Source organism: Fusarium vanettenii (assembly GCF_000151355.1).
Source record: "Fusarium vanettenii 77-13-4 chromosome 8 genomic scaffold NECHAsca_10_chr8_2_0, whole genome shotgun sequence".
Classification (NCBI taxonomy): domain Eukaryota; kingdom Fungi; phylum Ascomycota; class Sordariomycetes; order Hypocreales; family Nectriaceae; genus Fusarium; species Fusarium vanettenii.
This window is the reverse complement of record NW_003315874.1, coordinates 887193-899254: the sequence shown is the minus strand read 5'-3', so window position 1 is coordinate 899254 and position 12062 is coordinate 887193. Positions and strand designations below refer to the sequence as shown.

Here is a 12062-nt window from a genome sequence, read left to right as displayed (position 1 = left end):
CTGCAGCTGGCCAGATGGATCAACTGCCATTTTAGATCCCCTGCATTGGACTCTTCATCGGTGTTCGACCCAACACGGCTGTCGACAGGACGAGGGACGCGGCTATTGCGTTTCTTTTTTTTTTTTTCTTTTTTTCAAGGCCCTGGCTCCAGCCCCAGACCCAGACCCAGACCCAGACATGACCCAGACAGCCAGACTCAGTCAAGTCGTCAACAAGTCTCGGGACAGGGTTGACGTTGGCGGCGGCACCACCACACAAACAAATCCTCGTCGAGACATTGTCGCTAGAGCGGGACCGACACCCTCTTGATCGAACGACACTTGCTCTAAAGTAGCACTCAGATTCTGCTCGACACTCACTATTCTATTCTTGCTCGGCCTTGAGGCGCAGCGTGGCATAAACTTGTACCTGTCTCGGGTAACAGTTATCCTCCCGGTTCCGGGTAATAGTTATCCTCCTGCCTCTTTGCTCACCTACACGACGGTGTCAGGACACACAACAGGCCTGATCCATTGCCTCAACTATTCTCCTAGTTCATGCTCAAGCTGGGCCCAAGCATGCCACGCTCTAGTGCCTTCTCCCGCATGGCATCCCGCGTGGAGGATGGGGGCAAGGTGTATTAGCAGCCACGGAATAAGAGTGATGATTTGTTGGAGACTCGACGCGGGATGTCGAGCTCTAAACTCGTCGTCTGATGTTGATGCACATTGGCGGAGCAGCTCGTCTTTGGGAGCTTCCTACAGGATACAGTGTTGGCTGCGCTTGCAAGGACATATCTTCTTGAGATGTTACCAGAGCTTCTGAGAGGCTGAGCCTTTACCTCTAGACTACCAACTAGTCAGCCCTAGAGCTGAGTGGCCGGTCATCAGCGAGCGAGGGAAGAGACAAGAGTCTCGTGGAGCATGCAGTATGAGAGGAGAGAACAGGGCCTCTTTTACTGGTTGCGTATCGTCGAGTGGGATTGGCTCGCATTCCTTCCTTCTTGCCTTCTTCTTTTCTTTTTCTTTTCCCCATCGTCGGTTTCATGTTGTTTTGTCATGTTATCTGCATCTTATCGACTGATGTTGTTAACATTGTTTGTTGCCGACATTTGTGAAAGATGACAACCATGGGTGTCATGGTCGGCACCCGGTTCAGCTTGCAAGGCTTCACCACCCTTTTGGAGCGTGAAAGGGCGTGATGAAGGCCTTTCTGGGTTAGGACGATCGGATAATGCAGCGATTCTGAAACTCGCGGCTCCGGCAGGCAATGAAGCCACGACCAGGTGGTTGGCCGTAACCCTTGTTGACGGCTTCCAACCGATGAGCCTATTTTGGGTCAGGAAACCATCCCGAGTCTGGAGGACCATCTATGTATGGAAATGGGAGGAGGAACTGGCTTGCCCACGCTGGCCTGTGGCACAATATTGATTATTGACGGGCAGAAGCAATGACTGCCAGGGCTAGGATAATGGTTCAACCCAATGGGGCGCTAATGCCGACAACAGGAGGTCTTCATCAGCAATCGAATCGGTGTCGATGGAGCAAACCTACCTGTACGGTCCAGTCCAGTCCTGGCCTGTCCGTCCAGCCCAGCTCGGGTACCTTATTCTTCAGGTCAAGGCTGTGCCTCTGACCTGGACTGTCATGGACCGTGGCACCCTGGATCTTTCACTTCAGGCCCAAGCGTCCTGTCAAACACCAAACCCATCAAGCCGTGGCCAGGCTTTCCATGGCCCCAGACCACGGCCTCCTTCCCCGGTTCGGCCTCTTGGTCGGCCGTTTTCATGTTCGCCTACGCCCGTGCCCGCGCCTGTGCCTGTCCATCCCAGCCCTGCCCTGCCCTGCCGGGGAGAGGAAGAGGAGCTGAGAGTCGTCGCTGAACTCTGGATGCTGGATGCTTGATGCTGGACAATAATGCTGGCTGGATGACGGGAATCTCTGACCCTTCCAATGCCGGCACCTGGCCCGTCGATTATGATAATCAGATCACCCGCCCTGTGGGCCGGCCGCCCCGAGTTCCCCGGCTGAAGTCTGCTTGTCCGATGTAAGCATTGATAGCACCATCCATATTCCGCTGAGCTATAGGATAGGTTAGGGAGGTGGCCGTTCATTCACCTAGGTACGCTGACCGAGGCAATCCACGTACCGCACCCGCAGACAGACAACAGGCAACGCTACTCTGACGGGCAACGGATGACGGGCCCCTTCCCACCAGAAGCAAAGACGACGACAACAACGACGGACTCGACTCTGCGTTGCATCGTGTCTGGTTGTTACGTGACATTTCTCAGTCCAGTCCAGTCCAATTCAACCCAGCCCAAGCAAAGTTGCATGATTTCTTCCCTTCCTCCTCTTGCTCTCCCCCCTGGCCCCTTTTACCCTTCCCTACCCCCCTTCTCCCCCATTGGAGCCCCAATCACGGACGCACTAACCCACGACAGCTTCACAATACAAACGTCCGTGGGGTTTCGCACTCCTGTCTGGCTGTCTCCTGTTGGCCCTGTATCTTCCCGCTTGGCCGTATATCCCCAGCACGTCCGTAGGTCTCCTTTTGCCATGCCGCGCTTGTCGCACCTTGTATTACTGGCTGCTTGCGTCTGCTGCGCCTACGGCTCCCTCCCTCCACCTCTTCTTTTTGTCTGTTTCTCTGCTAGAAGTGTCTTCCCATGTCTCTTCCTCTGCCTGTTGCACGCCGTCCTGTACCTCGTCACACCGAGAGGCCCGGGTTCTGGAAAGTCGCGACAAGCCCCTTGTTGGGTAGTCGGCCGCCGCATCAGACTCTGTCCTTTCCGCCGCCTTGTTTCACCTATGCAACGACTGACTTGGTCCACCGGTTGACCGCGTGCGAAAACGAGGTTTTTGCCGCCTTACACGACGCCATCAGCTGCGGTATCTGGCATGCAGTGTTGCCACAGCGAACCCGTGAACTACAAGGCCGGGGGAAGAGGTCCAGCAGACCGCCATAGAGCAGAGTACTCGTCATCATGGCAATTTGTACACGAGATTCTGGCTCTGCATGAGTAAAGTGAATGTGCAACATGCAAGATGTAGGGTAGGACATAAGTGAGAAAAAGTGGCATTACTCTTGGCCACACGGGTAAGTTGATGCTATCAAGAAGTAGAAGACTTTGCAAGACAATGCTTTCTTTCGTCGCTCCCCAACCTGTTCCCTTTCCAAGAACCAGAATCCCATGCCGAACCCCGTGCTCTAATGCTCCCGAGTACCGAACCAACCTCTTTTTGATATCAACGCCGCAGATGACATGACAACTACACGCATCTCATAATCATAATCCGTAGTGCCCATCAAAGTTATGCCCGTCGAAACATCTTGTTCAAGATCCCTCCTCCACGTCCTCTCCTGGGAATGTCATCTGGCGATGGCGCTGCCCTGATCTCCTTGCCCTTTCCTGTCATCTGGGGGCTACCCTCGCCCCCAGTTTGTTCATCACTTCGACCAACCTCGACATACTCGTCCGACTCTCGGTCCAGGTATGCTCGGTCAAAGTAGCCATCAGTCGCCAACTTGGAGTGCCCAGGCTCGTAAGTTGTCGCTGGTGGTCCTGGTGTCTGAGCGTCTCGAATCTTTGTCAAGCCACGGTCCAGGTATTCTACCATCTGCGCCTTGGTGACAAAGTTGTCATCCTCAGGCCTTCCAGCAACCGGGCCATGGACGTCCTGTGCCTTCTTGTATAATGCCGGGAAGCGATCTTGGAATTCATTTTCCAACTCCTTCTCGTGCTCCTCCAATGCCGTGGTGCGTTCTTCATTTTGCCCAGGCGATGTGCCTAGATGACGCAACTGGTCCTCCCTCTCTAGCCGAGACAGAAGGTTGGCAAACTCTTGTTGGTTAACTGGTGTGTCAGCCTGGCTAGTGATTGCCGTGGACTGGGCCTCTCCTACACCTTCGAGGCCCTGTGTGTCCTGGCTGCGGTGGATGTGCTTCGCGAACGAGTCGCTGAATTCACGGTAATGGCCCTTTAGAATGAAGCAGTGCCCATTCCAGCCACAGGCCCAGAGCTTCTCCAGCAGGATTTCGGCTGACGGACATTCCCATGGAGTTTCAAGACCACGCGAATAAAAGACAATGGTCCTTGCCCGCTGCCAGTGAGAGAATGTCCTCCTGCTCTGTGCATCGGCAAAGGCCCGCTCAATCATATCCAGAGATGCAGGCCGTAAGAAGGATTGCGGAGCCCGCAGGTGGATCGCCCCCTTGATGTGTGATCTCTGGTATTCTGATAATGATCGGAGATCAAGGAGCAGTGTCTGCCCTGGCAACGACATGTCTAGAAGCTCACTGAGATTGGCGGGGAATATCATGCGTGGTCCTTCGTGAGTTTGAACTTTCGAATCCTCGATTCTGAGTGACGCGAACCGTTGGGCAAACGCATCCCTCTCTCTTCGGTGATGGAACCAGACCTCAACATGCCAGGGCTCGACGCCGAGATTCGAGGCGAAGAACGCCTTTTGCCCATCGTTTGGCAGTGGCTCCGTTTGATAGTATTCTTCAAGACGCCTTTCGACGTGAGGTGAGAACTTCTTTGGCTCAGGAACGTCAGCTCCAAATGTAGTGCGTCGAAGAGCCTGTTGTTGATTCATGATCATCTGCCTTGTCAAACTTCCTCCAAATCCCAGAGAAGAGGATGATTGCTGCCTCTGCAATGTAGAAAGCGAGGTTGTTGAATGCATAGACCTCATTGGCTGTGACGGGGCGCTCTGTGAGGGCGATCCAGGCTGTGATGGCGGATAGAGAGGAGAGAGCTGTTGGATCGGCGAAAGAGCTGTCCTAACAACTGGGCCAGCTGTTTGTCTGCCATAGGCCGGATCCCTAAAGGCACCCATTTGCCCTGCCAGTCCAGTAGTCTCTGTCGGTGCGAAAGTGGTGCCAGAGACGCCAGAGACAAATGAAGCGCCATCGTTCTCGGTTGGGTATGGATTTGTAGGAACAAAGACTGGGACAGATTGGTTGCGGGGTTTTTGAGTCATGAGGTTGTTGGAACGGATGAAGGCAACAAAAGACGTAGCATGGTCCTCGGGGAGAAGGTCCCAAATGGAAACTGGCATCGACACAAGAAGCATCGTCGAGTGGCTCTTGAAGACGCCCTGGACCTTGACGTATTTGGCCATGGCAGGAAAGGCACTCAACCACTGCTCCCACGCATTAATGTCTAGTCTCTGATCATCCTCCAGAGCCAAAGAGATCATGACGTGAGGGGTATCTTCATTGGGTTCAGTAAACATATAATCGTTTCTGTTGACGGGAGCGGAATCCGGGGCCCGGCCTGTCTCATGGCCCATGGCTGGCATTGGCAACAAGTCGGGAGAGGGCAAGTTATCGCCTGGTGACATCCGTGACATTTCGATACTGGGTGCCTTGTGGTTGGATGTCATCATGAAATGCACCGGTGTTGACCGAGCCTCGAAATATTTGCCATTGATGGTAATGGGGCGGGGGTGTTTGAGTCTGGCGAGCACTTCGGCATGAAGCATGGCAGCTGAGAAGGCTCTAAGTCGCCATTCTTGAAGAACTTCGATGAGGGCGTTGGTAAACGAGTAACGTCCAGGGTCTGGGGCAATGGCATCCCAACTCGATGCCGATATTGTCTCAGTAATGCTGGAGCCATTGGGAAATGTCGCGCTGGCAGCACCAGCACAGCAATCTAGGAGAATGAGAACGTCCGATAATGACCGTTCAAGAAGGGTCTGGATTGCGGACCACCTGTAACACGTCAGAACCCTAATTGGGTTTACTGAGAGGCAAGCAAGACTTACTGTAGCCACGGTGAATTGGGCTCTCGAGTTCTAATACATATTAGGATCCCTGTTGAGGCTATTACGGGTTCACTCTTTACTCACGCGCACCAGGTACTTTGCCTGGATTCGTCGATCCTAGCATGGCCGCCGTAGTAGACCACAAATAATGTATCCTGAGATTCATGTTCCTTGATGAGTTGACCGATGCGCATCATCAACTCGAGGTGAGAATTCTCTGAGGGGATACCGAAAATGTCCGTGTTGAAACCATAGTCCTCGCTCAGGCACTTTTCCAGATCCTCCAATTCAGGAATGACAAAAAGATCATCAGAGTTCCAATGCAGCAAGAGTACTTGGACATTGCTGTATCTTGCAGATGATCTCCCACGGTTTGGAAAAGCCCGGGCAGCAGACTGTGGAGTGGTTAGATAATGGTGGCCAAGACTTGGTGGGGGAGGGGCAGACTAACATCTTCGAGTCTCTGGGCGAACTGGCCGATATGTTTTACATGAAAACTTGTGCGGCTTGTGTCGTGAGTTGCGGATCTGGCATGGAAATCCCCTCCACTGGGTCCGGCCTATGAAGATGGTGTAAGTATAACCGACTTGCACACTGAGACCAGCAGCAATAAGACGCACCATGGAAGGTCCGGTGCTCCTGGAACCGGGACCCTCAGCAGGCCTCCGCGAACGAATGGTTACATATGGTTGATGATCGGTCATGGCGTCTTAAGGTGTGCGCAGTTTCGTGCTGGAATAGATTTGACGGGCCAGCCTCAGCGGCACTTCGCCGTCAACCGTTGCACCTCAATATCAATGTCGTGATTGCAGCTTGTAATCGCAGCGCAGACGGGTGGCTCGGGGAAATCGTCGTTTCAAAAGTGGCTCCGGGTATCGGTATCGGTTTCGAACTCTGGATCACAACGGGATGCGGGAATCGATGGGCATGATCTCGTCGGGGCCGTGTGTCACTGTTATGGCTTCTTTCGCGGGTGGTGTCGCAGAGGTGAAGATGTGGATGCAGGAGGAAGAAAAACGAGGCTCTGCCGTGGTATCATCTCGACGGGCGAAGAAATGGAAATGGGATGGTCGCGACTTCCTTCATTCAATCACGGAAACAGGCGACCGAGGCGGCGCTGGCGCGGCGGCAGGCGCAAGTTGAATCGCCCGTCGGTCCCCAAAGAGGCTTAGCGTGAATCATCTCGCGGTGACCAAAAAGGAAGGGGACGAGGGGCACGAGCTGGGGTATTGGTGTACGTCGGCCAGTGCCTGCGTCGCACCGAAACCACGTGTATTCGATACTTGTCTCTTCTCTCAGCGGCCTTACGGGCCTTTTTGCTGGGGAGCTCTGACCAACCAAGCTCCAGTAACGTCACTGCTGAGCCTGGATCCAGGGAGATCTGTTCACCAACTCGCTACCGAGCTCGACACCGAAGCAACGAAACCGGGCACCTGGGCTTGGATTTGCTGCTGATTTTCCCTCTTTCTTTGGACGCTGGTCCCAGGAACGAGTTGTTTATTGGAGCACGGCTATTCCTATTCGAGATACCGCCCGATAGCTCGGTTGTGGCACGCGACAGCACATCCAGCAGTGAAGTGCAGCACAGTACAGCTTACAGCACATACCGAGCACGAGGGTATACAACACAGTCCAGTTCAAAGCTCAAGTCACCGCCATGCGTGAGCGCGTTACTTTTGTGCACAAGGACCATGACCTTGACCCGGCGGCGTTGGACATTCAAGAAGCCGGGTTATCAGGTCCCCAGATCGAGACTGTCCGCCAGGACAAACTCACCATCCCCTTCGATGAGCTGCCTCGGGAGCTCACCGACCTGTTCAAAGACTATGACTCTGTCCACGTCAGATGGGCTAGCCCCTTGAAGCTTGAAACACTGGATCCATTTGCCTCTCGAATATCCCCAGGTCTTCACGTATACTACACTCCTACGTCGTCAGCCTCACATGATCAGTGAGTTGTCCGTCAAAAGACCTGCCTAGTTATCGATGCTAACGATATTCTGAACCCAGCTCGAAATTATGCAACTGGCTTCAAAGATTCGGTCCGCTGGACTGCTCAAAGCCCGAGGTACCTATTTTTTCAAGCTCTTGAGTGTATTGGAAACGCTGACCGAGCTCACTAGGCGTTCACCGAGTTCAAGCAAGACAGCTCCTCGACTTCCCCTGATTTCTCCTTTTACCAAGGAGTAGAAGATCTGAATTCTTTCGTTGCCACCAGCCTGCAGGAACTTTGTTCTGATGCTGACACTACCTGCAATGCTCGACTGCGTAGCCTCTACACGGCTGCCAGCTTGGATTTGTCCTATGAGGCCACCACAAAGTCCCTTGTTGCCTATGCCACATGGCCTCTCCGTTCCCAAACGGTTACTGTCCCTGCGTCTCCGGGGAGAAGAGTAGAGGTTGGCATTTTCATCAACGACAACTCTCAGCCAAACATGGAGAAGCATGAACTTGGGGTTGCTGGCGTTCTGAGTGTCCTCGGTGAGCAAAAGAAGCCTTCGCCAGCCATGTTTACTTTCCCGTCCCGACACCGACAGAGCGACTCTGTTTTTGGCTCCAAGTTTCTCAGCCCGACTGGCTTGCATCCTACGCTTCAGTTGAGCTTCAGCTCCAACCAGGCCCCGGGCAGTGAGGGAGAGTGTGCGCCATACGCGTTCTTGACATTGCCCAAAACTATTTTTGCCGACCGATATCAGTTAGATGATGATTTGTTTTTGGCCTCCAAGAACCTCACTTCATTGCGATACACGACTCTGCCCGTTGATCTGGAAGCACCTGCATACACCACCGAGACCTGGGGGTCCAGTATTCTTCTTGAACTGGCCCCTCCTGGAGCCGAGAAAGATGAGCCTTGGAGAGCTGAGGTTCCGCTTCACCTGCGGTATCTTGAGCCTTCTGCAAGCGGTAAAGTCGATATTGAGGTCCCGTATCCAGCTGTCTTTTGGGCATGCTCCTCCGGGGCCGAAACCCTGCAGAATCCGTTTGATCGACTTCATGTGGGATATGACAGGCTTTTCCCTCGCGATACCGTCTTTTGGCACGTCGCTCCCCAGCCGGAGAGTGACACCAGGCTCATGAACTCGGTCACGGTGCCGGTACTAAAAGAGGAGGGAGCAGACTGGATCACCTCGGGTACGACTGCAGCTGTTGCCCTCGGCTTTATCTGGGTTCTGTGGAAGTTGGTCAGCGTCATGATGAATTCTGGAGGGAAAACAAACAGACCTCGTGGCCAGGCTGCCCAGAAGAAGGTCCAATAATGGATCGCACTGTTGAAGCGGCTAGCATGGGTGGAACCGGGATAGCTGTGTCCCTATACAAACTCCGGTCTGCAAAAGAAAGCGCAACTTTAACAGCGGGATTTCAATTGGCCGATGTAGAATATGCAGGACTAGCTCGATTTAGATAATATCCAATCCAATTTGATTTCTTTCTTTCAGGTCTGATTACCAGCGCCCAGGTACTGTAGACAGCTCGTATAGTCGGACTTCCTTGAGTTGCCTAGTTCCTCGCACACGTGACGTCAAGCAATCTACCCGTCCATAGATCCATACCTAGCAAAGGCGTCAGCTGCTAACTCGACGCAACCAACCAGCCAACCTCCAATTTACACCCTCGACCGCGGCACTAACAAAAACCAACCAATTGACCACCCAAAGAAACGGGTACTGCCTCAGCTCCTGCAGACCCAAAACCCAGGCTGTGAAATGTCCACGCCAGCAGAGGTTCAAGACGACATAAGCGACTCGGTTACAGGGGGTTGTTGTGATGCACCCCAATGGCCCCGACACCTTCATCGGAGGAGTCGCCCGCGTCGACATCTGGCCCGGCACAGCCGCAGCAGAAGCAGCCCGACTCGCCTCAGGATAGGATAAGGAGGAACGTAGCCTGCATCAGCTGTCGCGACTCCAAAGTGAGTCCTACGTGCCAGAACGTGAGTCAATGGAGCTGACAATGGTCTCTAGGTGCGGTGTAGAGCGAGTCCTGTCGCCGGACAGCCCTGCCAGCGATGTGCCAAACTAGGTCTCTCATGCGTCTATGATAGATCACACAAGAGAGTCACAAAGAGAAGGTACAGGACTAATTGACAGCCTCAATAACCGTGGCAGAGATAGCTACTCACTGAGTGATCTGATGATACCCTAGACTCATGCTGACAACTACCCTCACAGTAAACTCGAGCTTTTGGAGCAAGAATTAAAGAGCATCAAAGAAGCTGTTCATCCGAGGAACAATGGAGAGACAACATGGAGTCCCTCAAATTCCCACGCGAGTAATCCCATGTTTCCAGACTCGGCAAACCGACTTGCTTCAATCACCAACACATCCATCCTCTCAGCGCCAGCTCCTCTACAGGACTCATCATCAAACCAGCCCACAAATACAACTACAGCTTATGAAAAGACCGGACCGACAAAGCCTCGTGTCCTCGGCGATAGACTTTTGCCCGGCGAAGACATTGACTGGTACTTTGAAAAGTGAGATGTCTTGTCTGTTTTGAGTCTGAGCAAGGTTAACTAATTTCAAGGTATCTGCAATGCTTTCATCCATATCTCCCCATATTGAGAAAAAGGGATCCGGATGAATGTTACGCGGCATGTCCAACTCTTTTCTGGGCTGTGATATATGTTGCCAGCCGTCGATACGCTAGGGATGAGAATATCTTTACCACCCTCGTCGACCGCCTCAACCGCGATGTCTACACTCTCCTCGCTGCCGTCGCCTTGGATCTCGAGGCTATCCACGCCATTCTCATCATCTGCGCCTGGCCTTTCCCGACTATCAGATTCGTGACAGATCCGTCACCGCTGCTCATTAGCGTCGCTTTCAGCTCGTGTATGCTCCTCGGTCTACACACCGGTCGCGGATCTCACTCTAGGTTCTTGATCGGTGGTCGGCAGAACCTAACCTCGACAGATCATGAGGCGTCAGTGACTTGGATATTCTGCTGCATCCTGTCACAGAAGTACGTTGAACATACAGGCTACTGCGACTCATTCTAACACATGATACAGGATTGCTACAGGGAGTGGAACGCCGCCTCCCTTTATACAACACGATGACACTCAATGCAAGAACATCGTCAAAGATACCCTTGCACCAGAACTACTTACTCTATTCGAGCTACAAAAGTTCTCTAACCGTCTACATACAGCCATGGCTGCCCAAATCTCTGCACACAGCGGGGTCTCTGAAGCAGTCGTCAAAAACTGGGAGGACGAGTTTGAGCTGGTCAAGCCAATTGTCACAAGAGTCGAGACAGGTAAGACACAGGAAACAACATCTCTTGCTCCAAGATCAGTTGATATTGACTGTATTAAGATTGCTCCCGCTTCATGATCCTCTCGACCCAGCTTGAAGTCCAATCCTATTACTTCCTCTCACCTCCAACGCTTCGTCCCAACTTTGCGCTCAACGCGCTCCGCGCCTACAGCACCTCCCATGACCTCATCAACACAGCCATAGCGCTCGAGACTGCCTCGCAGTTCCTCACACACGGCACTCACTGGATATACCGCTCTGCCGTCGACGCCGGTTGCATCCTCCTCTCGACACTGCATTCGACCGCTGCCCCGCGCCACCTCACCCCAGCCGACGCCGACGCCCTCGCTATGCGTGTTCGCTCCGTTCTTCAAGGCTGCTCCGTCCGTGAATGCGACCTCCCTGCGCGGGGCTCCGTCATCCTCGAGACCTTTTGGTCCGTGAGGAATCTACTGCCCAAGTCGGAGGAGCCCGTGGGCGCGTTCCCAGAACGTATTGGTGCTGCTGTCACGTATTGGTGTCTCAACCGTTTCAAGGATGCGTTGCATGAGGCAAAGAGAAGCACAGAGGGCGTGAGCAGAGGCTTAGAGGCATTTCGTAAGTTGATGATTCTGTTGCTTTTAAGCAAAGACTACATGTTGACTGTTACACAGATACCAATCCGCCAGTCACTAATACGGATGAAAATAACAATCAAGATAATACCCTCAACAGCCCTCATGATCCGTTTCAAGGTATCGACTGGTCCATGGTGATAGACGACTTTGGATGGGCTGGAGACACACCCGTATTTTTAGGACCCCCATAGTAAACATAATAACAATAAAGATAAATTGACATTCACTTCAACATCACTCGTGTCTCACATCATGACTTCACTTGGCTCAAGACGGATGGGATATTATCATTCCAACTTTTGTGTCTCAATTATCAATGAGTAATTAAGTACATGAACCCTACAAAACAAAAACCCTTGGCAATGAATCCTTGCCATTCAAACGCCGTCATGCAATCGTCAAACTCGTTCAGACAATGATTCCTCCATGCTGA

General features: G+C 52.9%; 3 protein-coding genes across 3 annotated transcripts; 2 read left to right on the top strand and 1 right to left on the bottom strand.

Annotated features, from left to right (window-relative positions):
• Positions 1-3294: 3294 nt before the first annotated feature.
• Positions 3295-6458, bottom strand: NECHADRAFT_46945 (uncharacterized protein; the record flags this gene model as incomplete). The annotated part of the gene is made up of 4 exons (XM_003048738.1): positions 3295-5701; positions 5755-5784; positions 5839-6149; positions 6375-6458. 4 exons carry the CDS (start codon positions 6456-6458, stop codon positions 3295-3297), a joined length of 2832 nt encoding a protein of 943 aa, XP_003048784.1.
• Positions 6459-7411: 953 nt separating this feature from the next.
• Positions 7412-9010, top strand: NECHADRAFT_47092 (uncharacterized protein; the record flags this gene model as incomplete). The annotated part of the gene is made up of 3 exons (XM_003048933.1): positions 7412-7686; positions 7764-7821; positions 7877-9010. The coding sequence occupies 3 exons, from the start codon at positions 7412-7414 to the stop codon at positions 9008-9010; spliced, it is 1467 nt and encodes a 488-aa protein (XP_003048979.1).
• A 910-nt stretch (positions 9011-9920) lies between these two features.
• Positions 9921-11820, top strand: NECHADRAFT_46618 (uncharacterized protein; the record flags this gene model as incomplete). Its single annotated transcript, XM_003048932.1, has 6 exons — positions 9921-10228; positions 10387-10716; positions 10766-11013; positions 11073-11428; positions 11549-11613; positions 11643-11820. Coding segments are annotated over 6 exons (1485 nt in total), but the record flags the coding sequence as incomplete, so codon positions are not given.
• Positions 11821-12062: the final 242 nt, after the last annotated feature.